At 38.1% G+C, this 26,796-nt stretch overlaps 1 protein-coding gene across 1 annotated transcript; it reads right to left on the bottom strand.

Moving 5' to 3' along the window:
* Nucleotides 1-253: 253 nt before the first annotated feature.
* SLC13A1 (solute carrier family 13 member 1) lies at nucleotides 254-25,832 on the bottom strand (the record flags this gene model as incomplete). Its single annotated transcript, XM_080632335.1, has 15 exons — nucleotides 254-397; nucleotides 495-632; nucleotides 1,646-1,807; nucleotides 2,461-2,570; nucleotides 3,554-3,657; nucleotides 11,356-11,457; nucleotides 11,547-11,645; nucleotides 12,814-12,933; nucleotides 17,380-17,543; nucleotides 18,028-18,094; nucleotides 18,182-18,239; nucleotides 18,837-19,024; nucleotides 22,821-22,957; nucleotides 23,666-23,794; nucleotides 25,734-25,832. 15 exons carry the CDS (start codon nucleotides 25,830-25,832, stop codon nucleotides 254-256), a joined length of 1,821 nt encoding a protein of 606 aa, XP_080488461.1.
* Nucleotides 25,833-26,796: the final 964 nt, after the last annotated feature.

The following is a 26,796-nucleotide window of genomic DNA, read 5'->3' as shown; positions in this document are numbered from 1 at the left end:
AAAATTCAGACTAGCTGAGCTAGATTAGAAACTTGATGTAAGTTTATGTTATTTCAGAAGTCTAACACTTTCCCCTATTAGACTCTCAGACTGGATGATCAGCCTCACAGACTGGAAAATATGGCATATATAGTAATGGAGATCCCTATTGCTGTAGTGACAAAAAAGCATTTTAAATGACTCACCACATGTCAGCGGAAAAGGAAAGAAACAAACACAATCCAAACCAATTCCTAGGATTACTGTTGTTTTTTTACAGCCCAGTGCTATTTGTAGAAGGAATGTTTGGTGCCCAACTTGGATAAGTATAGAGATCGAACATAGGTACTATCCATGTCATAACTGCAAGCATAACTATAGCAACACCGATGATGTTAATGCCCAAACCAGCCTTCACCTAAAGGAGAAGAAAAAGAAAGCAGAAACTCTAATCAAGAAACCGAAGATTTTAAAATGCTAAAAATGCTCTTTAGGGTGTTTTGCTTAAAACTCACCATGTCCATAACAGTTAAATGACCATACGAAAATACAATGGCATTGGCTGGGTTTGCCACAGGAAGCAGGAATGCAAAGGAAGTACACAGGGTAGCAGGTATCAAAATGAAAAGTGGGTTCACATGAATGGCTTCAGCCTATCATAAAATAAAAGAGAGAGAACAGCCGTCAAGGGACACATTTGCTGAATAACATACATAAATACAAACTTAACATATTGACACAAGTCAACTCAGAACAGAGCTGCCAGTTTAAATAGAGAGAAATAGCCTTTTCTGATAAGTCACTTTTAAGATTATATCTGGGAACGCTTTAGAGAAGAGGTGATTCTAATATAGAATAGCTACTGAAATTAAAATTCATGCCTGATGTTTTCTAATTGTACTTTAGTCCACAAAATAAGACTGTTGCAGAGAGTATGCACATTGCACAAGCACTAAACACAAAAATGAAAAAAAAAAAAAGAAAAAAAAAACAAAACAACAACAAAACAAACAAACAAAAAAAAAACCAAAAAAAACCACAACCACCCAAACCTGCAAGAAAGATGAGAAAGTTGAGTTTTTATATAATACTTATGAGGGATTCACTGAAGCGAGGACTAAGGTTTCTTTGTAAGAGTGAAAGGGCATTGGTATGCGTCTAGGCTGGCCAAGAGGAAAATCTACAGACTAGATGATCAGTAAGTTTTGAAGAAGAAAAAAGAATTGGGTGTTTTGATAAAGATTATGAGAAGACAGGACATAATTGAGATAAGTAGAGAAGAAAAGAGAATTACTTATAAAGCACTTCTATTAGCTCTCTCTTCAATTTGGTCACAGCTTGAAAGTTATAGTTAACCATTTTCACTGAAGATGTGGTCCTGAAGAAACACTAACAGAGCTGCCCTTTTTAAGTGTTTTGATTATTCACAAATAGGAGTAACAGTGCTGATTTTTGAGTGTTGAATTTCTAGCTAATTTTACTGAATTTTCAGCATATTTTGTAAGAACGCTCCAAGCCAACCAAATATCCAATGCACAACACAAGACAGCAAAAATAATGCATGGTGTATTTTATGGAGACTTTTAAAAACTGCCTCTCAGAGCATCTGTATTATTACAAGGATGATAGAGCAGATTCTGATTAAAAACAACCTAGTTATACTCACCAAAGGCGATAGTATGGGCAAAAATATTGTAATGGTAGCTGGATTGCTGGCTACTTCTGTCACTGAAGTGACAATAAGGCATGATATCAGGATAATCGACCACAAGGGGAGTGATCCTAAAGGGGACAATTTAGATGCTACCCACTCAGAAAGTTTTGAAACCTGCATAAGGAATATGACAACATGATTATGTTTTACAAAACACTGAAAAGAAAATTTAATAAATGGTATAGAACAGGAATTTACTCATCTGCTAATTGTGAATTATTTGTGTAGAAGCATTTTCTGTATTCTTACCGCATGTTTTTAAGCACGTTTTTCTAATTGAGTGGTGTCATAGGAACCTATGCAAACTTTATTCCATTTATTTGTATTTGCATCTCTGAGATGTTTAGAGGAGTCATAATTAAAAAATTGTAATATGCATACATCAGGCTTCATAAACACAGTTTGCGTCCAAACCTGCTCGATCTACTGGAGTAGCCAGCAGGGCTCCACATGAGGGATACCTCAGTAACATGGGACATTAACTTCAAGGCTTTGGCAACACTGTGTCTGCACAACACCCACCATCATCAAGCTTAAATTAAATAACAAACAGTAGCTGTCATTGTGCATAGTCTTTGAAGACAAAGCAAACTTTTTTTTGTAACCCTGTTTTCTGCATGTCTTGAATATTCATCACATTTACTACGTTCAGTATTGTTACAGAATAACTTGATGAAAGAGGAGAATAACTGTAATTCACTGCATGTCTGAATGGCTCCTCATGTGGGTCATGCCAACTGTTAAGTATCTTCTATAAATCACACTACCTCACAGCCGTCTGCTAAAGCGAATCCGCCACCAACAAGAATAGCTATTTCCCAGGGCATGCATGACTGAAATTCCTTCCAAGTAATCAGTGGAGTGTAATCAAAAACAGCTAGAGAAAAAAAAAAGAAAAGAAAAGAAAAAAGTTTTTTTTTTTTAAAAAAGCCAAATTAACCACCCCAACAACCTTTAATAACGTATTGAAAAAAACAACTTGAAATAAAATGCCTCTGAGGAAGTACTGGGGAAGTATTCGAAGGCAAAATTTCATCATTATAACATGAAGAAAGTCTTTGAGCAACCTGCACTTCCTGGGACAGATCCTTTGCTGGTGAAAACTTTCACAGCCTGAAGACAATAAAGCTATAGTAGTTTCCACTGGTGGAGCATTTCCCTATGTGGAAGGTAGCTGTGGGATATCAATGAGTTTACTCAATGAAACTACGCTGTTCAGACAGATTGCTGAGGAAATGTTGCCTCACTTAGTCTCATTTAGGTTCCGACCTTGCATTCTCTGTGAACCCCCAGATCTCATCAATTTCAGCAGTATAATTGAATGCATAAAGAGGACAAGCCAGAGGTGTACTTTAATCAGGCTAAATTCTATTTTGAAAGGGAAAAATTAAATGAGAATCGTAGAATCATAGAACCATAGAATCATAGAACAGTGTCGGTTGGAAGGGACCTTCAAAGATCATCTAGTCCAACCCCCCTGCTATGAGCAGGGACATCCCATTTACCACATGAAATTTTATAGGGTATCTTAAACAAGCAGCAACCTTTTCAACAAAATAAACCTAACCTTGCCCTATGCAGTCCTGTTTAAAGACCATCACATTCAACGGAAAGATGGTTTCCATTGGTGGCAGTGGGATGCAGATAGCAGATTCCCCCAAAATACTAGCTGCCACTGCTCACATTAATTGTTGGTACTGATTTCCAGACCAGGGATGCTTTACATCCCAGTAAGATATTATCCTGTAGTAAGATTATACTATTAGTATTTAGCATTCCTCTACAAGTGTAATAAGTTATATTTATGGTAGCATCTTAAATGCCTTATTTTAGTACTATTCACATCAAAATATACTTAACTATTCTCTCCATTTGAAGTCCTTGTCAATGTTTTTGCTGGAATAATAAAGAACAGGAGGCCTATTGCTAAGGCAGTTGTTGAGTCCGTAGCATAGCCTTTATACCTAAGGAAAAGTCAACAAGAAGAAAAACAAATAAATATATATATAGCCAGGAGGAGTAGGAGAAAAGAGTGAAGAGAAGGATGGAGCAGCAGAAAGCAGCTGATATGGAGTGACCACACCCCCCCATTCCTCACCCTCTGTGGCACTTAGTGCAGTGGAAAGAGGTAGAGTCACAAATGAAGGAGTGAAGTTGAGCTTGGAAAGAAAGGGGATGGAGAAAAGGCATTTTAGTTTTCATCTTTGTTTCTTGCCATCCAGTTTTATTTTTAATTGGTAATTAAATTAAATGACCCTAGATCAAGTCTGTTTTGCCTTTAAGAAGTGTCCCTGTCTTTATCTCGACCCAGAAGCTTTTTGACCTTTTTCTCTCCTCTGTTCCATTGAGGAAGGGAGTGAGAGAGCAGCTGGGTGGATATCTGTCAGCCAGACGAGGTCATTTTACCACATGTGTAGAAATATTAGATGCAAGTCCTCTAAATTCATGTATAAGCATCTTGAATAAGCGTGTGTTATTTTGTCACACAGAAATAAGCTGGGGGAGGGGAATATTTGGGAATAGTTGATGCTTAAAGAACTAATCTTCACAGTTCAATGACAAATTTATTAACTTTAATATCCTCTGCAATAGATTCAGTCCAACAGACTGTAAGAGCACTGTGCATACCCACAAAGGATGGTGGTTTTGTAACTGACAGAATGCAGCAGAGCTTTATTATCATCCTCGTATGATTGTCCTTACTAAAGTCATAGACACAAGGTCCATGTTTATTTTGGTGATATCTGCTGCCTGAGAGCTACTTGCAGTAGTATTTCTTGAACTGATCCAAAATCCTTCTAACCTGTACAGAGTAGCCCAAAGGTCAGGCAAAGGGCAAAGCTGAGCTCTAAGACCATGTTAACACATCCATCTGATTGTGTAACACACTACTAGGTGGTGACATATCCCAGTCTGTCTTATTTCAGCCAAGATGGTCATTCAAATAAAAAAGAATTTTGATGAAGAAAGTTAAAACATTTTCTTAAGCTTTGTTTTGTTGGGTTTTTTTTCTGTTTCCTGTAAGCACTTCTGCAAGTTTTCCTGAACCAAAATGTCAATATGTTTGTCCTCTCAGCCTCTTACCATATGTTTTTCTGCATATGCAGCTACAATAGGTCCAAGCATAACTTTCTAGCAGATTTTACCAGCAACTTAAAGTTTTATACTAAACCAGGGTGTTTCACTGAAAAGGAAAAATCATCTTCCATTTATATGTTATGGGATCTAGTAGACCCCTTTGCTTTAACAACAGTACAGTGTTAGTGAAATTCAAAAAGCTTTAGTAGGTATAGCACACTGACACCACAACAAGCATAGTTCAGCTAATGCTGTCACAAAAGCTGCACATGAAGCCGTCATAGAAGTTGTAGTGGAGACATCCTGTCTCCTACTTCCTATTGATGGCTAGCACAGAACAGAAAACACTTTTAAAAACCAAGTTGTTATTTTGGTATGGTTTCTTAAGGCAGAGAGTTCTGCCTATATATACCTTATATATCACATTCAACTCAGTGTCCACCTGGAGCCTTAGGTCCTTTTCCACCAAGCTTTATTCCAACTCGGTGTCTCTAAAGTGTGCTGGTGCCAGGGGCTGTCCCTCACCAGGTGCAGGACTTTGCACTTCCCCTTGTTGAACTAGGGAGGTGCAAGTTTTGGCTCACAAAAAGTTAGTTTTCCTGACGCAAAACACAATTCTCAGAAAAACTGCTTGTGACACACACAATATCCTACCATTAGTCATATTATTATGAAGGCACACATGGCCCCATTCCAAACAGAAGCTTTTCAATCAGTAACAGATTTTGAGATAAACATTTTACAAAGTCCATTTATCCAAGCTGCAATATAATTGCTTCTACAACATCTTGCTCCTTATAACACTGCAAAACTGATTGTCCTACAAGGAAGCAAAAAAGCAGTTGATTAAGGAGATCTCACAATACTCCGAGATCATTGTAGAGAGTAGAATTATTGGCAAAAGTACACAGCAGCCTTGTACTAGAAGTAAGGAAAGGAATAAAACATACAGAAAAAATGAAAAATATACTCGGGTAATAATCTGAGGAAGTGTGAGGGAAGCCCACCTTGCATACATCAGCTGTAACCAGCTGCAGCCCAGTGTTGAACTTTCTTATGAGATTCATAAAGTCCTGGACAGAGGCCAACTTGAAACTCCTCTAAATGAAGATAACACCCCACAGCCTGGAATCAGGCCAGGACACGGCAGGAAACTACTGCAGCAGAAACTGTGTGATCCTGTGATGTCAACAGATAAGGAGGAAAGAGACTTTTTTACCCTATGCTGCTCTCTACAGTGTTATGATGCATTTATTAAAACACCCTGCTGTCTGCCTTCAGAGGGAGGCAATAGGGGCTCAGGGCAGGACAGTAAAGGATTAGTCTGTAATAGATTTATAAAATTTTATTAAGAAAAATTAATTGGTAAGGGTAATGTATGTTTGAAAGGCATCTGATAACACTGATTAAAAATGAGCTCTGCTCAATATTGATACAGAACAAATGTCGATTAAAAATTGGCTGACATTTCAAAAAGTTACACTTAAAAAGTGAGGAGGTATCATCTTCACAGAATACCAACATTTCTGCTAGGATTTCAAAAAAAGTCAGGGTTTGTATTTTAAAGTATTCAGTAAGTTGTGAGGATGCACACAAGGGGCCGAGTGCACAAACGTGAATGGTGAGAGTGATGGGAAGTTTGTCTTGAAACAAAACTGAGCGTTTCATTCAGTTTGTTGAAAGAAAGCTTGTAATGGGATATAAATAAATCAGATATGTATATCCTTAAAACACCTATCACAGAAAGGGTTTTAATCCAGCAGAGAAGTCAAAACCAAATGGCTGGAAGCTATATTCAGACAAGAAACAAGGTGAGAGCTTGTCTTGTTTCGTTTGGCAACAGAGATGATTGTCCACCAGGACAGATTATCAAAGAAAGTGATAAATTCTAAAATCTGAGGAACCTGTGAGTTGCCGCCTGGTTGCTTTCTGGGAATTCATGTTCTAATAAAATAAATCTCTGTTGGGGTTAACACATGGAACAACAGAACGACGTAGCTCTTCTGATCTTCAGCATCTTAGAATATATTAACTGATGGCCCTGCCTGATTTAAGACTCTGAGAGTGGTGTTATTCCCACCTAATAGGACCCACTCACTTGTTCGGGCGGGTCTCAAGGTCACTCATAGCCCTGACATTGTGGCTTTTGTAAGGACAAAGCTCCTGTCTGCACGTGACAGAATCTCCATGAGGCTGGCTTGAGACTGTGAGATAAGAGCCCGTGGAAAGTAAGTACTATCAGTACTATCAGATTCTGGTTAAGAAATCTGATTTCTAAGGGCAGAGAGTGTTTCCGTACAGCTGTTTCCTGTAGCATAATCTTAAGGAAGTTCTGCACATGCCTATCAGTATACTTAATCCCAAAACACTGAACAATTCTGTACATGGAAGTATTAGCGAACAAGTGCATGAGAGATATAAGCCACAGTTCATGCACTGTTAGAAGCCTCTTGGACATTATGGTGATGAGTGCAATGTTACCATTGATAGAACCACACACAGTTCCTTGGGTTTAAGTTCTTTTTCCTGTTTCTTTGTTTTCTTAACAGAAGATAACTTACTGCTACTCCTTGCCCCTATCGTGCATCTTGGCTGGAAAGTTTTCATTGCTGAGAAAAGTAAAAATATAATTGTCTGGGTTTATGTCAGGCATAAAGGAAAACTATCTGGAAACAGGCAAGGTCTCAATAGTAAGAAATACTTTCTTTCTCCTTAAAGGTTTTGTGAGGGAATGTCACAAGTTTTGTTTCTCTCCTGGTTACCTCTCCAAATTATAACGTGATTCAGCCTAATGTGACATGACGTGTGATTGCATTCCCTTCCAAGGAAATCATCCTCGGGCATGCCTTCCAAGAGGCACCAACAAAGTAACATCCCTGTGTAAAACCTGTAACCACACTTATTTTGAGAATATTCTGCTTTTCCCTAACAGTGAACGTAATCCTCAGACAACGGTAACTAGACAACTTCAAATAAGAAAATTGGAATCCCTGGACTGAAATAACTTATTTGAGCCACAAGTCCCATATTTGAAAGGTTGTTTACAATGTCTGTGTTTCAGTATAAGTTGTATCACATTAAAGGGTGCTCGATGAGCACTGACTATCAATATGAAGCAGAAGGAGAAGCAAAGCCAGACTGATTGCTTAGATAGCTGATTGCTTGATTAGGTCAACACTCCAAAACCTCTTCAAGAATACAGTGTTTCATATAAGACCACGATCATCAGCTCTGCTATTGCTATAAGGAAAAAAAATATTGTTTTGCATTTTTTTGATAATTAAACAGTAAATAATTTTAAACAATCTTAGTTTTTAAAACACTTTTTAATGCTATTTCTACACAAAATAATTTTGCTTTGTAATTTAAAAATTTTTAATGGCTAAAATTATTCTTTGTAAGATCCCCTGAAAGGCATTTTGGAAGAGCATTGGGGATGGTGTGTGAATGTATGAATGGTGGGAATATATTTAAAGAAAGAAGGCATGATGGACGCACTTTCACATGACATTTATCATAGAATCATAGAATCATTTAGCTTGGAAAAGACCTTTAAGGTCATTGAGTCCAACCATTAATGTAGCACTGCCATGTCCACCACTAAGTCGTGTCCTGAAGTGCCACATCTACACATCTTTTAAATATCTCCAGGGATGGTGACTTTACAACTTCCCGAAGAAGCCTGTTCCAATGCCTGACAACCCTTTTGGTGAAGAAATGTTTCCCAATAGCCAATCTAAACCTTTCTCTGGTGCAACTTGAGGCTGTTTCCTTTTGTTCTATAACTTGTTTCCTGGGAGAGGAGACTGACACCCTTCCTCTCCATCTTTCTTTCAGGTGCTTGTAGAGACAATAAGATCTCCCCTGAGCCTGCTTTTCTCCAGGCTAAACAAGTCCTGTTTCCTCAGCCGCTCCTCATAGGACTTATTCTCCAGACCCTTCACCAGCTTTTTGCCCTTCTTCAGACACACTCCAGCACCTCAATGTCTTGCTTGTAGTGAGGAGCCCAGAACTGAACACAGTATTTGAGGTGCAGTCTCACCAGTGGTGAGTACAGGGAGATGATCCCTGCCCTGGCCCTGCTGGTCAAACTATTTGATACAAGCCAAGATGCTATTGGCCTTCTTGGCCACCTGAGCACAAGCTGGCTCATGTCCAGCTGCTGTTAACTGACATGCCCAGGTCCTCTTCTGCCAGATACCTTCCCCAAGCTGTAGTGTTGCATGGGGTTGTTGTGATCTAAGTGCATGACTCAGCACTTTGCCTTGTTGAACCTCATAACATTGGCACAACCCCTCAATCCAGCATGACCAGATCCCTCTGCAGAGCCTTCCTACCTTCCAGCAGGTCAACACTCCTGCCAGCTTGGTGTCGTCCACAAATTTAGTGAGGATACACTCAATTGCCTTTTTCCATTGATAAAGATATGTAAATATATTGATAAAGATATGTAAAGATATTGATAAAAGGTGCACAATACTGAGCTCTAGAGAGCATCGCTTGTGACAGCACCAATTGGATTAAGCTCCATTCACCACTACTCTTTGGTCTCTGCCATCCAGCCAGTTTTTTACCCAGCAAAGAGTACACCCCTCCAAAGCCATGAGCAGCGAGGTTCTACAGGAGAATGCTGTGAGAAACAGTGTCAAAAGCTTTTACAAAAGTCTAGGTAGACAACATCCACATTCCCTCATCCACTAAGCAGATTACCTCGTCATAGTAGGTCCTGCCTTTCATAAACCCATGCTGACTGAGCCTGATCTCCTGGTTGTCCTGTATGTGCTTTGTTAGGGCACTCAAGATGATATGCTCCATAATCTTTCCCAGGCATGAAGGTCAGACTGATAGGCCTGTAGTTCCCCTAATCCTCCTTCCAGTCCTTCTTGCAGATGGGTATCACATATTCTAACCTCCTGTCAACAAGGACCACCCCACTTAGCCAGGACAGCCGATAAATGATTGAAAGTGGCTTGACGAGGACTTCCAGCAGCTCCCTCAATCCCCTTGGTTGGATCCCATCCAGCCCCATAGACCTGTGTGTGTTTAAATTGCGTAGCAAGTTGCTGAACATCTCTGCTTGAATTATGGGGCTTTTATTCTGCTCCTGTTCCCTGTCTTCCAGATCAGGAAGCTGGGCACCCGGAGAACTACTCTTGAAGAGTGAGGCAAAGAATGCATTAAGTACCTCAGCCTTTTCTGTATCCATTGTCACTATGTTTCCCCCCACTGCATCCAATAAAGGATGAGGACTCTCCTTAGCCCTCCTGTTGTTGTTAATGTATTTATAGAAATATTTTTTTATTATCTTTTATGGCAGAAGTCAGATTAAAATCTAGTTGGGCTTTAGCCCTTCTATTTTTTCTCCCTATCTAACCTCATGACATTGTTGTAAGTCCTTCTGAATTTCCTGCCCCTTCTTCCAAAGGTCATAAACATTTTTTTCCTGAATTACAGCCAAAGCTCTCTGGCGAGCCAGGCCTGACTTCTTCCTCCCAGCTCGTCTTTTGACACATGGGACAGCCTGCTTTTGCTCCTTGAAGATTTCCTTCTTGAAGAATATCTACCCTTGCTGGGTTCCATTGCCCTTCAGAACTGCCTCTAAAAGGACTTTGTCAACTGGGCTCCTAAACAGGCCAAAGTCTGCCCTCTAGAAGGGCAAAGTAGAAGTTCCTATTGATCCCGCCACGTTTCTGGGGGGAGAAGCCCTAATTTCTACATGACGATTCTCAGGTGCTTCTGTGGTTTCTAACACATTAATAACCCTTGTGTCTTTGCTGTTGCATGGATCTCCACCCCCTACGTCCATTGAGACAGCAGACTGAAGAACCTCATTAGAATACTGTCCCTCAGACATCGGTGTGCCACCCCCAGGGTTATCTATGGCTAGCCTGGTTTTGTCCGTTTCCCCCTCAAATCTAGTTTAAAGCTCTTTCACTGAGCTCTGCTAACTCCTGGGCAAAGATCCTTTTCCCCCTTTGAGACAGATGTGCCCCATCTGTTGCCAGCAGGCCTGGTGTCATATAATCATAACCCATGATCAAAACACCAAAATTCTGCTGGTGAAATGACTGGCACACAGGAAAACAAAATGGAAATATACCATCCAAGCCCACACTGGCCTTTGACACATGCAGCAACAAATACTAAATCCAGGAGGACCTAAACAACATGAAATCTTTCTTGTCCCAAACCTCCAACTATTTTCCAGTACTTCAGAGCACAAGCAAGACCCTTATCAAAGAAGAAAAGAATGAAATTACGGTAATTAATCAACAATTATGCATTCTCCCTCACTGGACTAAGTCTGGAACATAGACATAGTCCCTTTTAGGAGGCACTTTATCCTGTAACGAGTTCAGTACATTTCAGGTGTTGCACACATGCATCTATGAAAGTTGATGGACTTTACCTATTCTGCATACATTACGAAGGTTTTTAACAACTTTAGCCTGGAATATTTCTGAGGTATTGAAAGTATTTTTGTTTGGTTTTGTTTGGTTGGTTGGTTGGTTTTAATTGAGAAAAAAAAAAGTATGTAGTTAAGACAGTACAGTTCTTGTTGGTGTATCAAAAAGATTACTTACTTTGGGAAAAGTGAAGACCATCCTGGGATGAAGCCAGGGTCTCTGGTGAACCACAGTAGGGTCATTAGGATGAATAGGACAAGTGTAACAATTTCTGGGTAGCTATAGCAGAAACAGAATGTGTTATAACTTTTCCTGAATTCATATTTGGATTTAGTCACTTCTGCTTGCATATGTATATTTTGACATACCTTACTGGTCCAAGCTTCTTGTATTCCTTCTGAATCACCTGTGCTGAGGCCTCTTCTCTAGCTGTTTTCTTCTTCCCACACTTGAACATGTTTTCAAAACTAGAATGTAGATCAGCCATATTGACGGATGAATTAACAGTGTACACAGAAAAAAAAAATAGTCTGAACTTTCCTTTACAAATAACATTTTACGAAAGTAAAATTGTCACTTTTTAATGCATTATCTCCCATTTAATTATCACACACCAAACTGAGCGCATTGGAATTAATTGACAAAGCCCAGTGGGAGATTGACAGAGGCAGCAAAAAAATGTGTTCTGTTATTGACTAGCTTATTTGCCCAGGAAGGATGAAATTTTAATCATGGGAACTAATTGAAAGAATCAAACAAATAACCTGGCTGTTTAATGAAAGTCATTTATGACTTTGCTTTACTTAGTTTTGTAATGAAAAAGTCTGTATGACGTTAGTAGCCTGCCTACTGATCAGCAGTCTATTTGCTACAAGCTATGGTTTTATTCTTGAGTAAAACCCTTACACAACATTAAAAAGAACACTGTCAAAACAAACAAGAAAAATTAAACAATAAATGTTTGCTTATACAGTGGTAAGCATGGGATGATTTTAAGTCTGCTTAAGAGCAGACAGTCTCACTCTTCATCTCTTGCACCATAAGAAGCTATGTAAATGTGGAGGCGGGTGTCCCCACCAGTGTCTCTGCAGATGTTAGTGAACCCATGGAGAATAAGACTTTGAAGAATCAACCCAAAAAAGTATTGGCCTCTACAAAACCTTAAAAGCACAAGTTCTATGGAGAAAAAAAACCCAAAACAACACCATACCACCACATATAAAATTTGGAAAAGTGGAAGTTTTTTACTTCATATTTACAAATATAGCCATCCAGTTTATAAAGCAGATATTGCTCAAATATTCAAGCCACTCCCTTGAACTGGCTCCAGGAACAAGCAACATCCTGGCTATAAATGTTCAAGTCTTAGACCAAAATACATAAAATTTTAGTATTCTTCTGTCTTGCGCATGTACACTGTTAATGATGATGTGTGTATATTCTAAAGGAATGGCTATCATCATTTGTGATGTGGACCTTTCACGTTGGGCTGAGTAGTCAAGGATCCTTATTTTAAAAAATTCTTGTCTCATGCAGAGACTCAGCCTGTTAAACTTAGATGTAATATTTACTCCTGGTACAAAGTACTTCTTGTATCATTGAGCTTTAGTTTTATTGATTACAACATTTACTTACTCAAACCCAAGGAAAATCCACTGGAGCCAGATCCAAGACAGCAGCAGAATAACAAGTACAATGGGGATGGAAAGGATAAACCAAGATCCAAAATTGATACACTGACAAGCTGGGTAACGTCTGGATGGAAACAAAAAACTGTTCAGTTGAGGTTTGCAAAGCAATGTAGAGTTTTGAGAAGTGCCAGAAAGCCCCATTGCAAGAGAATGCTTCTGGCTAGTAGTTGGTTTTCAGTGTGAGGTAGCTTCTGCTCTCCTCGCTCACTCTCTCGTCCTGTTCCTGATCATCAAGACCACTACAGGAGCTAGCTGTGCCAATCGTTTGAGCACTGGATCAGCAACAGGTCCAAAGATCTGATGCTGATCTAGGTGTGCCTAGCCTGAGTTCAGTAGGCAAAGAAGGGCCACTCAGTGTTAAAAACCATTAGAATGACAAAGAAATGGAACTTGAAGAAAAGCCGTTCTTTGAGAGGTGACTTTAGCACAAGAAAATATAATCAAATGAATGAGCTCCAGTGAACTTAAAAGACAATGGTGGAGACAACATCAAGACTTGTATTGTTTAAGATTCCATAAGGGATTCAAAAACTGATTAAAACCAAATTATTATTACTAATTTCCAGGAAAGGCAGGAATGCTCATTTATTATGTGGATTGTCTCTCCAGTCACCTTGTCTCTTTGACGCTGTCTTCATCTACTGTTTACAGGTGTGAGCCATTTAATCAGAGCTCTCCCTGCAATGTGCATTTAAGTAAAGGAGGAACAGGCACAGGTTTTCTGAAAGAAATGAATTTACAGTTTAATGGGATAGATGTTGGATAGGTGAAAAGACCAGGTAAATGAATATTGTTTTCCTATTTACTTTATGAACTGAAGTTATTCTTCCTTCTAGCTTCTCCAGCTCTATTGAGAGAGCTTTTAATGCTAAAAGTAATTAGCATTAAAAAGTAAGAACATTCTGGTCTCCTTGGACAGTCTTCCTCTTTGATGTAAAAATCAGATGGAAAGGAGTTCACAATGTCCAGAGGTTGTAAAAACTATTTCCAATTATTAGCCAGGTATTTCAGGCCTGTCTAGAAGAAAAGGAATTCTGACGGTGACATAGGTCTTTGAAGCAGCAAATCCTTATTATAAGTGTTCTCTCAATTGTGAAGATTTTAGTATTTATCTGTATTTATTATGATGCTTACATATAATGCAATTAAAGTGCCAGCAGGGACTGAACCAAAACTCATACCCACTTTTTGATGTGATGCTGTATATTGCAACTGCACATAGAGATTAGACAGTGAAACTCGAACAATAAAAAGTATTTTATTTATGATGTAGCTATTTGTCTTTTATTACATGATGAACCACATCAGTTTTGGAATGTACTAATTTCAAGATGGGAAAAACCTGACATCAGCATAACAATGACTAAGCATCAATGACTTGCTAAAGTGTTTATGATCTTCCCTGAATTATGCGTGATAATTTCTTACTGAGCAATAAAAACAAGCTCTTGAAAACTTTATACTAAAAAGTCAATTTCATTATAAAATGTTAATTTTTGTGATCAGGTTTAACAGTAAGTTTGTGCAGGGCTGAATGCATATGTAAGCATTTCCAGTAATTTTAATATTAAAGTTAGGTATTCTTCATCTCCAGAATAAATACTCCTCAGGTGACTGGAAAAATTCATTTAAATTATTTTTAAAATTATCCAGTATATAGGGCTGTTTGGATTATATGCTATTTTTTAATTATCTATTCCAGGTCTTGCCTGAGGCAAGAATGGACAGGACATACTGAACTGTTTCTTTTCTAAACCTATTTCTTTCAGAAAATGAAAAGGTGTGACTGATTTCAATAATCCTCTCTTTACAGTGATTCAGTGCAATAACAATAAACTCTTTCCAGGCTAACACTACAAATGTCAACAAATTTGGTTCATAGAACAAATCCAGATAAGATAATTCCTTTTATGACTTCTTTGAAATTGCTTAGGTTGAAAATAATTTGATGCTGGCAAAGTTTTACTCTTCATGTTGGAAGGTCAAAATCAGTTACCAGAATAGGAAAACTGGGTAACCTATCAGTGAGCCAGACTGGAGAACCAAAGGTTTCATCATAGGATTTACTCTTCCTCAAGCACAGGAGAGCTCGGTTTTCTCCTTGACATAGTATTATCTGGTAACCCTTTATCTCTCTAATCTCCCCGCAGCCTTCCCCTCACTCTGGAGTGCAGCTGCCTAGGCTCCCAGGATCCATAGTCCTACTGTTATGGCCCAGCTGTGAACCTTGGCTTGCAATGCTTGAAAAAAATGCTTTGTGTGGAAAAGAGCTCTGAGAAAGTCTCTACAGCAGAGATACGTAAGATTAAAGAGGTAAAACTGCAGATGAGAAAGCACCAATATGGGGGTCTGCAGCATCCTGAAGGATTCGAGAGAAGAAACAAACACAGAAATGGTTAAAATATTAAAGGCAAAATATATGGAGTCAGAAAAAAGGGACCCAGCATCACCAAGGATCTATTCCAAGGAGCAGTAAGGACCAACCCATCACATCCTTAAGTGATGCTTTCCTGGCCAGTAAAGGCATCTGTGTATCCTATGGACAGTGATGAGCAGACTAATGTTTAGCCTACTAGCTAAACATTGTTTCCCCCAGTTAGATATTCTAGACACTATATGTCTCTTTGCATACAATTAAGAGTGAGCCTCAGAGGATCAGTAGCAACCCTTTCTTGAACAGGAGCCCTTATGGAAGCTGGTCTCAGGATGGTCTATGGAAGCTGGCCAGGGATGCTTAGCATTGCATCAACATTTCCACTGTTTGCTTCTGCCCTATGGATCAGAGAATAATTGCATGTCCTAACTCAACAGCAGGCTGGGGACTCTCGGCAGCAGCCTTCAGTGCTAACACAGATAGACTGTTTTCCTCTTTATGAGATGAATGAAAAGGAGGGAAGTAGAGAACAGTAAATGCTAAATCCAATGTATTTAATACTGAAATTGGGAAAATATGAGCACTATTGCAGTGCTATTTTAAGTGTTTTGCCACTGAGAGTGAGAAACTCAGAAATATGCTGTATGTGCAGCTCTTCTGCTGAATATTCTGTTTCAGTGTTTATGATACATGAAAGTAGACTGCAGATGTGTCCAAGTCATGCTAATAGGTCAATTCCCACTTCAGACAGGGCATAAATACGAAACAGGCCTCTAGGGAAGGGAAGCAAGATAGGTAAAGATAAAAATATTTGCACCGGTAGGTGGTAGATTCATCTTAAGTTAAGGATTAGTCTCAGTGTTTGTGGAAAGATTGAAAAAAATCCTAGTAGAGTATGAAACTAACTTGCACATGCTTGTACGGCACATGATCCTAGCAGAGGGAGAGAACAGCAATCTGCTTATGCATTCTTGAAGAGATTGTTAACAGCTAAGACAAACTGAAAAACCAGCTACAAGCCGGTTTTCTTCAAGTTTTCTACAACTTCAGGGAAATAAACAAGAACAGTTTTTATCCCTAGTAATCAGTCTTGGATTCTTCTAGGCTCCTGCTTGAGCCAGAAAAGTCTATATGTCTAAAAGTTTAAGTCTGAAGGACTTACAATGCCATAGTCTGCCCTGTGTAGCACTTTGGCCCCAGTAACAGGCACTCTTATAATTTCCATACTGCTTCTATTGTTGCTATTCTCTTAGCACAGGCTAATTTACAACCTACCAATTCAGTTCTCTTTAGCACCACGCTGAAGCCAAGTTTCATCCATTAATGGAACACAGGCTGGAAGAAAACCTGTCAATAACTGGTCTTTCACCTTTTTGCAATGCAGAATAGCGGGAAGAGGGTAATAAAAGGTAATAGAAGAATTGTGCTTTACTTTGTTCTGTTTTAAAATGAGTGGCTTTGCAATGAGCAGTTTGCAGAAGAAAAGAAAGTTCAGCAAGAACTATTGGTTTTTCAAAGGCCTTGGAACGAAATCTACCAATTTTCTTTTCAAAGTAGTTCTACTTAGAAAAGAAAACGAATATTAAAGAATGTTTTTAATAACCTCAAAACCAAGGGTTCCACTGAATGTAGTTTCAGATTGATTTGAATTTTTTCTTTGACTAACATACCTAAGTTCCTCATTTGAACAATGCCCTTAGCACAGCCTCCTGAAAGTCTCCTGATGCTCTTTGCTAAGCAGACCCAAACTTAGCTCTTTCTGTACTTAAAGATGAATAACAGTCCTTTAAGGCCAGATAGTGTCTGAGTTATTTATGCGAAGTTGTGTCTTCCTTCTCAAATAAGCTCATCTTTTTCCATGCAGCTATTCAAAGAGCAAAATACTACTTAACCAAAGAATAGCCATCCTGTTGCATGTGTTGGATGATCACTTACAGCCTTTCCCACTGTAAGGCAAATACAACCCTGCAGTTTCATTTTATGTCTTTAAAAAAAAATAACAAAAAGTAGTAGAATCAAATAATGTCAAATTGACAGGCAAAGTTTCTAAAGCACTTTAGGGGAGCCATGTGAGAGCTCAGGAAACAACAGCTAAAACTCAGGATTAAGAAGAATGCAAATAATATAGACTCTTACGTATTGAAGTGCTCAGCAAAAATCAGATTAGTTGATGTTCCTGTAATTGTGGTCAGCCCTCCAATGGTAGCAGAATAAGCAACACACAAGCACATCACTTTGAAAATCCCATTGTATTTGTCCTCTTTGCTTTTTCTCCCTGTTTCAGCTGGTGGCAGGTTCTGCTTAGAAAGAATACACACCAATTAATATATAAGAAGGGCTCATCATCAAGCACAAAAATAGGATTCAGAGATGTCCCAGAAGAGTGAGATAATTTGCTGGCAATAGAGCTGTATGCAGTGCGATTTGGTTTGCTGTTACAGTGGTACTACAACTATTCATGCAAAAGAGGAGGGGAGAGAGTCAAAACCCAAAGTCCTTTTCCTGAGCTGCCTCAGTCTTTACACAAGAATTTCCTTATATATCCTCATATGCAGAGTTTATACTCTGGTGAGGTTACTTTAACTCTTGTAAAATACACTGGGAGCACAAAACCACTAATAAAATAAGTACATAGCAAATTCTATGCATATCTACACATTTATCTCTTATTCACATGAAACTACTTCACTGCTAGCTGTGCCATCTTAGGTGTTATATAGAAATGAGATTTAGGTTAAAACCGTTACACGCATGAGCCGCATAATAAAAAGACACCTTAAGTACCTGTTCCTTTTCTTTTTCATACTCTTTTTCAATTGTGCACACAGTATTAGCCACATCATTTTCATATCTGGAAAAACAAAAGTATGTATTTTAACGAACATACTCTATTTAGATAATTTCTTATACTAGATTTTAGTAAATGAATAACTATTACCCATTAACTTGTTTTTCTTTTTCTTTACAGTCACTGCGTTCATATTCTCCTATATTTTCTGTAAGACATTAATGCAAAGACAGGTAAGTATTTAAGGAAACAAAACTGGAAAGGCTCCATCAGCATGTCACGTTTCAGGCAATAACTTCACATCATCCTATGAATAAATTCACAAGTGCCAATCTTAAAAACAGCTGAGCTGTGCCTTATTCCTTCATGAGTCCTATTGCCCAGGGGCTGAATCTTCTAATGAGAGGGAAATCTTTCTAATCTGCAATCTAACTATGTACGTAACCAGTTTAGATTCACCTATTCTCCCCACATTACTCTAGAGCTTAAAGAGCATTTTTCTCTTGCTAATGTTTAACCCACAGTGTATTTATAGCTTGTTATCATATTTCTTTTCAAACATTTCACTAGGCTGAACAAGCCAGCCTCTTCCCTTCTCCCCTCCTCTCATATAACTGCCATATTCTGCACCATGTTCAGTTTTAATTAATCTTTATGAACATGGGAGACCTCACTCACAGTAATCCAAGACATTTTACAATGGAGCATATAATGATTTCCCTAGCCATTCAACTGTATTTTATGTAGTGTTTACTCCACTGCAGAATGAGAGTGAGCAAAGACAAAAGCTGCACTGTGTGCCTACCGTCCAGCTCCAGTGTTGGGTTGATGGAACCATTAGAACAAGACATCTCCAGCGCATCAGCTTCTGTTTCAGCTTTGATGATCTGCTGAGCTACAGCCTCTACAATTGGCATCACCATGGCAGCAGCAGAGGTGTTGCTGAGCCACATTGACAAGAAAGCACAGCTAACCATAAAACCCAGCACAAGCCTGGAACAGGAGAGAAGAGTCCGTGACTGATACAGCAAAACACCTCCCATCACCACTCTATTTAGTACAAATTGAAAGCTTTTTCAATAGAAACACAGAAAATTTAAAGCTTGTAATTGACCTCAGAGGAAGATTATGCATTACAATAATCTTGATCAAAGACATTGAAATGATCATATTTTAGAGTTAAAGAATCAAATATATTATAAACTGAAACAGAAACAATAATTTTTTTTTATAGAATAAAGAAAAGAAGAAAGAGCACCATGAATGCCATAAGCTTGAAAGAAATTTAAAATGGCAGTACTGCTAATGCTGTTAATCCCCTATTGTACAAGCTGGGTCAAAACCCTGGACTTATTACTTAGGCTGTAAGTCCTCTTGATACCAGTCCAGCTGTTGTAGAAAGGAATATTAACAACTCAGGAAGTGGTACTTAACTTAGTTCTGAATCAGAGTGCCATGACAGGTGTAGGGATTATTTGTGCTTCAATGAACATAAATTTTTGATACCAAATGAAAAAACAAAGGTCATTACAATGTCTTAGTCCAGTCCTGGCACATCTTTAGCTAAGTTTACTACAAACAAGAATTGTATCTCTGCAATTCGTGATTGTACTTATGCAATGTACAGAATGCATCTCTTGGAGTTGTAAATGAGAGTAATCTTCCTGACTTCCTGTCCCAAGGTGTTGACAGCATCATTAAACACCTGCTATGGATCACAACACTGAGACAAAAACTGTAAGTGGAGGGACTGTGATGTTGCAGCATTTTCAGACAATTCACTCATGCAATTTGCAAAGCTCTTGGCCTAGCCTTGACAAAAGCTTCACAAAAACTATAAGGTTTAGTACCCAGCATGAGAAGAGAAGATTATATACAAAAATAACATAAACGATATTTAATGACATAGAAATGACATTGAGAATGCCTCTCATAGCCTTTCATTTCATCTAATAGCAGCATTTCAAACTTGATTATGTTTCAGTAGGAGAACCTTGTCTTTTCTCTGTGCACTTTTAATTGTATAATGATGAAATGATCTACAGACCTGCAAGTGAATAGTGGACCTGATGCAACAAAAATTGTCATCAGTAGTATGAAACCTATAACTTTATGCAGTTTTTGATTAGGTCCTCTGATGGAGGTTGGGAAAGATTTGTGTTCTTAGCATAGAGTTTTATGCAGAAAATGCTGGTCAGGCTAAGCACGCAATGTGAATATTTACATTGTAGAGAAATATAATTTTAGTACAACTTGCAAGAGGACTTAAAACCAAAACAAATAAAGACATTTGCTAACATGTTTCAAAACTGTCCATCATAAATTTCCAGCATTTGATGGACTGATGGTCAGGTGACCATTTAGTACAGTGTGTTGTATTCTAATGAGTGACCCTAAGAAAATCCTAACCTGTTCAGTCCCAGGTTTTTCTTATATTATTCTCTTTGTGTTGCTATTGTGGAACCTTGGATGATAACTTCATCTACATTCAACTATCAACTCACCCTTTGCTATGTAATTCATGTTCAATGTTTTACTACTCAATCTATTGCAGGTTGCATAGACATATTCACCTTTCCCTCATACTCTACAGACAAGACTACATAGGTCAAATGATGGGAGGTGTTTAGGGACTTATACACTCATAAAATCATTTAGGTTGGAAAAGACCTTTAAGATCATTGAGTCCAACCATTAACCTAGCACTGCCACATCCTCCACTAAACCGTGTCCTGAAGTGCCACATCTACGCATATTTTAAATACCTCCAGGGACAGTGACTTTACAACCTCCCTGAGAAGCATGTTCCAATGCTTGACAACCCGACAGAAATATATCTATGGAAATGTTTCCCGGTGGTCAACCTAAACCTTTCCCTGGTGCAACTTGAGGCTGTTTCCTCTTTTCCTATAATTTATTTCTTGGGAGAAGAGACTAGCATCCACCTCACTACAACCTCTTTTCAGGTAGCTGTAGAGATCAATAAGGTCTCCCCTGAGCCTGCTTTTCTCCAGGCTAAACAAGCCCAGTTCCCTCAGCCGCTCCTCACAGGACTTATTCTCCAGACCCTTCACCAGCTTTTTGCCCTTCTTTAGACATGCTCCAGCGCCTCAATGTCTTTCTTGTAGTGAGGAGCCGAAAACTGAACACAGTATTTGAAGTGCGGTGTCACCAGTGCTGAGTACAAGGGGATGACCATTTTCCTAGCTCTGCTGGCCATGCTGTTTCTCAGACAAGCCAGTTTCTCCAGAAAAAGGCAGAATCCAGAAAACTCCTGCTATTCTACTTCCACTGCTACAGCTTCTATGACGTTTAATGCAGAAACCTCCTACAGTGGTATGTCTACCTTGGGCTGGAAGAGGCTTCAATGTGACAGGCTGCCCGGCTACTCCTGCTAGCGGAGGAGGAAGGCTCTGCACAGAGAAGAGCAAGCATCACTTTGCAGTGGGCACAACTAACGAGCAGCAGATGCTGAGAGGTGGGAGGTTCCTCTCCTTCACACATCATCTTATCATAATCTTATCATCCTTTTGTCATGAAAAAGTGATAGAAAGAAAGTGTCAGAAAAAGTGATAGAGCTGAGATAGTTATGAGAGGTGCTGCTTCCTGAGGGTTACAAATCTCTCTGTGGAGTTGCTCTAGGTATGCTCAACACTGCTTGCAGGTTTCTGTGTCCACAGCAAGTTCCCCAGTAGTGTTCAGTTTGGCACAGCTCGTCATTCACTGTGTTCTCCCTTTCAAGATTTCAGCCAAAAGTTAAGGATTTAGGAATGATCAAAAAAAGAGAAGTTGAAATAACTAAAACTGCATAGCTCAAGAATGTAGCTGAAGATAACGGGAGGCAGTTTACAAGAATGTAAGGAGTATTTTGTCAAAAAAGAAAGCTGTCAGCTATCAAAAGATGAAGGAAAAATCAAAATACATGCTATGTTTAAAATTAGGACAGACAAATCATTGAGGAATAGGAATAATGCATAATAATGAGGTATTATTAGTTAGAACACCTAAGAGGCTTCTCATTTTTTAGAGCTGGTGTTTTTAAAAGTTTCCCTGACTTTTTACTTCATGTCACTGTCTGCTTCCAGGTGAAGAGTATTAAGCATCATGTATTCTGGGAAGACAGACTTGCTCTACACATTATCTGCCACCTTACTGATGTGCTGATAGATGAATGTGTGGGCCTGAAGTATTTCTGCAAGCTTATAAAACAAGCAAAGAGTTTTCACTTCATAAGATATATGATAGTAAATAGAGAATTTGTGATTTCATCTCCCTCATCACCTCATCCACGTGGGGAAGTTCATATTCCTTTGATATTTTCTTAATAGGTAGACAAAGAAAAAAGCGTAAATACAGACACTGTGCTTAATGTGGTTTTCCTTCCTCACCACATCTTTAGTTTTATGACTTACTTTCCTCATTGTGTATTTGTATTCTTGGGAAATGTCCAGAATTTTGCAAAGGATATTGAAATCATAATATGAGAATCATATATGTAATATATTAACCACCATTAAGAAACAGGACCCATAGTTTATTCACAAAGTCATCAGGTATTTTGTTCAGAAGGATCCTTATTATGAACAGAAGCACTGCAGGGAACTTTCAATTAGTATTTCAGCAAAATACTAAACTGTCAACTGCAAATCAATCATATCCTTTCAAATATCTACTTTGAGCAGAAAGAAAGGATGGATTGCTACTACAGAAAAAGCAGTAATCAATTATTTCTGGAATACATAGCTTTCCACAAGTATTATTGTCCTTCAAGACATTGTTTAACACATACCATGCAGGGTTGACACCCACCAGCATCACCATTCTTAAAGCCACTCTTTTGTGCAAATTCCATTTTTCTATTGACGTTGCCAAACAAATTACTCCAATCAGCAGCAGATGAAAGTCTTTAAAATAAGCAGATGCCACCTGAAATAAAACCAAAAAATATTTTGTTAACTAAATGGCCACTTTCTATTAGTATTTGGTATTATCATTTTATGAAAAAAAAAAAAAAATCAGTAAGGGTCTATTTTTGGAATAAATATTGGAAAACATTTTTGGCTTAAATTTACACTGTTAATTTAATTGAAATTTCAATTTCATTTAACCAAATGATGTAAGAATAACTGCACTAAAGGGCATAGTGTTAAAGCAAAAAGAAAAATAAGGTTTATGATATGAACATCCCAAGGTCATCAGGCCCATCTCACAAACAGACTTTTATTAGTTTAGTCATCTATCTGACAGATACAAGAACAAATTTAAACGTAGCGTTAGAGTATGATCCCCTGTGCAGTCCTCTCTTTGACATGAAAATATACGCTCAGCATTTTGTACATGGTATCTTTAGTGTGTCACTTTGTTTCTGTAACATTAAGGACATTTTATATCTATCTAGCATTTTCCCATTGACTCGCATTGAAGCATTAAATCACAATCTAGGAAAAAATATTAAAGAAATATAGGCAAGTCCTGAGGACAAGTCATGTAAGGAAGTCTTGAGGCAGATCTGTTGGGACTGGCACTCAGCAAATCCATGGATTAGCCTATCAGGTTTCAACATTATGTGGTTCTCTCTTTGCAGATTTTTGTCACTGAAATCCATAATATGATAGAGAGGAAAAAAAGTGTTACCTGCTTGGATTCCATTATACCGAACAATGGGAACATAACGGCAGGGAGCAAAGCTGAAACAGCCAGTGGCATAGGTTCTGTGAGCCAAAAGATGGCAACTACAAACAACGTGTATGCACATTCTGCTTCCTAGAATACAAGAGGCACCAAGAAAAATATGAGCGAATCATCCAGGAAAGAAATCACAATATAGAAAGTCCAGCTGTGGAAGAGATTGCCCCCACCTGGAACAAATCAAGGACTTAAATTTGTCAAGGGACCTAAATTTGGGGTTCTTTTTGTCTGCTATCAGTAATCCAGCTAAGATATGAAACATAGTCTGTAAAAAAAAAAAATTCAGTTTTAAAGAATTGTGTCTAACAGATGATAGTAAAATTTTTTAATTTCTACCACTTAGGAAACATGGGCGAAAAGTCAGCTGCTTTTTTCTTCAAGCACGATTTATCATAGAGGTCATTCTGGAGCATTCGTAGACCATGACTTAACATAAATCAAATATTCTGCAGCTGCAAGCAAACCTTTAAACCTCTAAGAGGACTTGCATTCAATAACAGGTCAAATTTTGCCTTCCTGTAATCAATAGTGTTTTGTGATCAACATTAATAAGGCAAGGATATCACCTAATATAACAAATATTGTGCAGGACTGAGAAGAAACACAGCAGTTTTTAAGACTTGCAATTTTAGTGAGTGTCCTGTACTTAAACTCCTTGAAAACAGGATATTTTTCTTCCTTTTTTTTTCCCACCAGAAAAATTTACTTAACTGCTGCCTATAGAATGCAGATACAGCCAAATATAACAATATAATGACAACGTGAGCCTAGTTTCTTCTAGAATCCTAGAAACCTATTTTGTGTAGCTTTGAATTCCTTTTCTGCTCTTGAGCAAAATGGTTTCTATCTTTTAATGCCACTGGTTAGGGCATGAGAATGCTCAACAGCAGCAGAGATGGTTTGTATTGGGAAAGAAATAACAAAATGGTTCTGAGAACTTCTGACATGCAAACAGAAATGTTAAATCCAAGTCAGTCAACTATAGCTAGCATTTATTTTTGGAGTGAAGTTTATGTTATATATTAAATTATTTGATAATGCCATTTATCACCTCCCAAATGTTCATCTCCCTTAAGTCACATTAAAATTTTCTCAAGAATTTCCTCTCAGAGACAAAATTGAAATATTGAAACTGGGATGCGACATTGTATGAAGCATGTTGCTCTGTAACCACTGTCTATCTGCGATGCAAAGACTTCTGAACTGAACTTCCATGTGCTGTTACACGATACTTATAATGCATGTGTGAAATACATCACAGTAGAATTACATTTCATTCTGCTGACACCAGAGCTGTACCAAATGCAATCATTAATAAAATTTTTATACAGCTGTTTTGTCAGCCTGGAGTTTTCACAAGAGTTATTGAATGCCAGAGGAGTTTGTTTCAAGTAAAATAAAAATAAGGTGTCCTGCCATAACCTTTGCTCTATTTAGGAAACAGAGGGAATTTCTCAGATCATTGATTCCAGTCATTTGCTTTCAGACAACACAATAAATGATGAACATAACAAAATCCATCATCAAATAAAAGTGTAATTGCAGCAGTCTTCCTGACAATTCATTTCCATTGTCAATTGTAAAAAGCTGTTTAAAAGTGAACAAAATGTGACAGCAAGCACAGGATTTTCAAGGTAGTCTAGATGACATTAAATGAAAAAATCACTTCCTGAACAAGCGAACAAATACATAAGTCAGAACTTCATGCAAAGAGCACAGAATTTTACATTAAAGCTGTTGTCTTCTCTACATTTCTACACAAATACACTGGGTTAACAAATAAATAAATAAAATAAACAAACAGATCTCCCCCCCCCCCAACCAAAAAAGCCAACAAAAAAAAACCACAAAAAACAAACCAACAAAAAAGAAAATCCACAATGTGAACATCATGAAGTTATTCAAGGCCCCTTCCAACCCAACACTTTTGTGGTTTTATGATTCTGAAAAGATCTGGGAATCTTGGGCTTGACATAAAGGTGCAGAATAATTACGTCTCAAGTGGGTTACTTACTTTGGTTTTGATGATAAGAGGAAGTGGAAGTAAAAGCAATAGGGTGAGGACAATGAGCAGGAACTTTCGGTAAGCCAGGAGGTACCTAAGAAACTTCATGGTTGATGGCTGGTAGATGAACTTTCCTGCAGAAACTGCCAAAAAATAGGTATGACTTTAAATAGCTGACTCTGATTAATATTTTTCCAAGCTATCACCTTTAGCCATTGCTAAAGCAGGCCAGTAAAGCAAGTTAAAATTAAATCTTGCTCTTTATTGTTTTAGTGAATTTATTAACAGTAGGTTGATAAGATAAGTGTTCATCATAAACCAAGGCTAGATGTCAGCCTTCTCATGACTTTCTCTCCTTGCCCTTCCTTATAATGAATTTACATAATTACAGCAGGTTTTAGACAACTGGATAACCAAATATTTCAGGTGTTCTCCCAGTCCCTGTTGGCTTCACCAGGAAATTAAAACAACTGACACACAAAGATATACATTCAAAACCAATTATGGCATTATGTGAAAACATATGCAAGATCATTTTACTGAGCAGAATCAAAAATTCTTCAGCTTCATCTGCATCTGTGGAGATATTCAGAACTTGATAGGACAAGGTCCTGAGCAACGTAACCTAGCTCTGAACTTTGCTCTGCTTTGAGCAAAAGCTTGGGCTAGATAACCTACAGAAGTCTTTTCCAGCTTTAGTGTTTCTATTAATTATATCTGTCTAGAATTTTAAATCCATGATTAAAAAAATGCAGGGTTTTTTTTCTGTCTTGTATGGCAGGGAGTGTATGATAGTTCATTTTTCTCTTCCTGTGCAGAAACAGGATAATGTGCCCCATTACATGAGATGTTCCTGTACATCTCATAAAGCTTTGAGGAAGGCTAAGAGCAGGAAAGGTTTTGAGACAAAAATGAAAATAAATAAATACGTTTTCTTGAATTTTCCTGTTTTTAATAAAAGAAAAACTGGTACAGTCTTTGTAATACAACCTAATAGTGTCAAATAAAGAAAAGGAAATTATATGAAAGAGGATTGTACACTATCTGTGGGTAAAGATCAAAAGGGGAAGAA

This window comes from Psittacula echo (assembly GCF_963264785.1).
Source record: "Psittacula echo genome assembly, chromosome: 1".
Classification (NCBI taxonomy): Eukaryota; Metazoa; Chordata; class Aves; order Psittaciformes; family Psittacidae; genus Psittacula; species Psittacula echo.
This window is presented reverse-complemented; position numbering and strand designations above follow the sequence as displayed.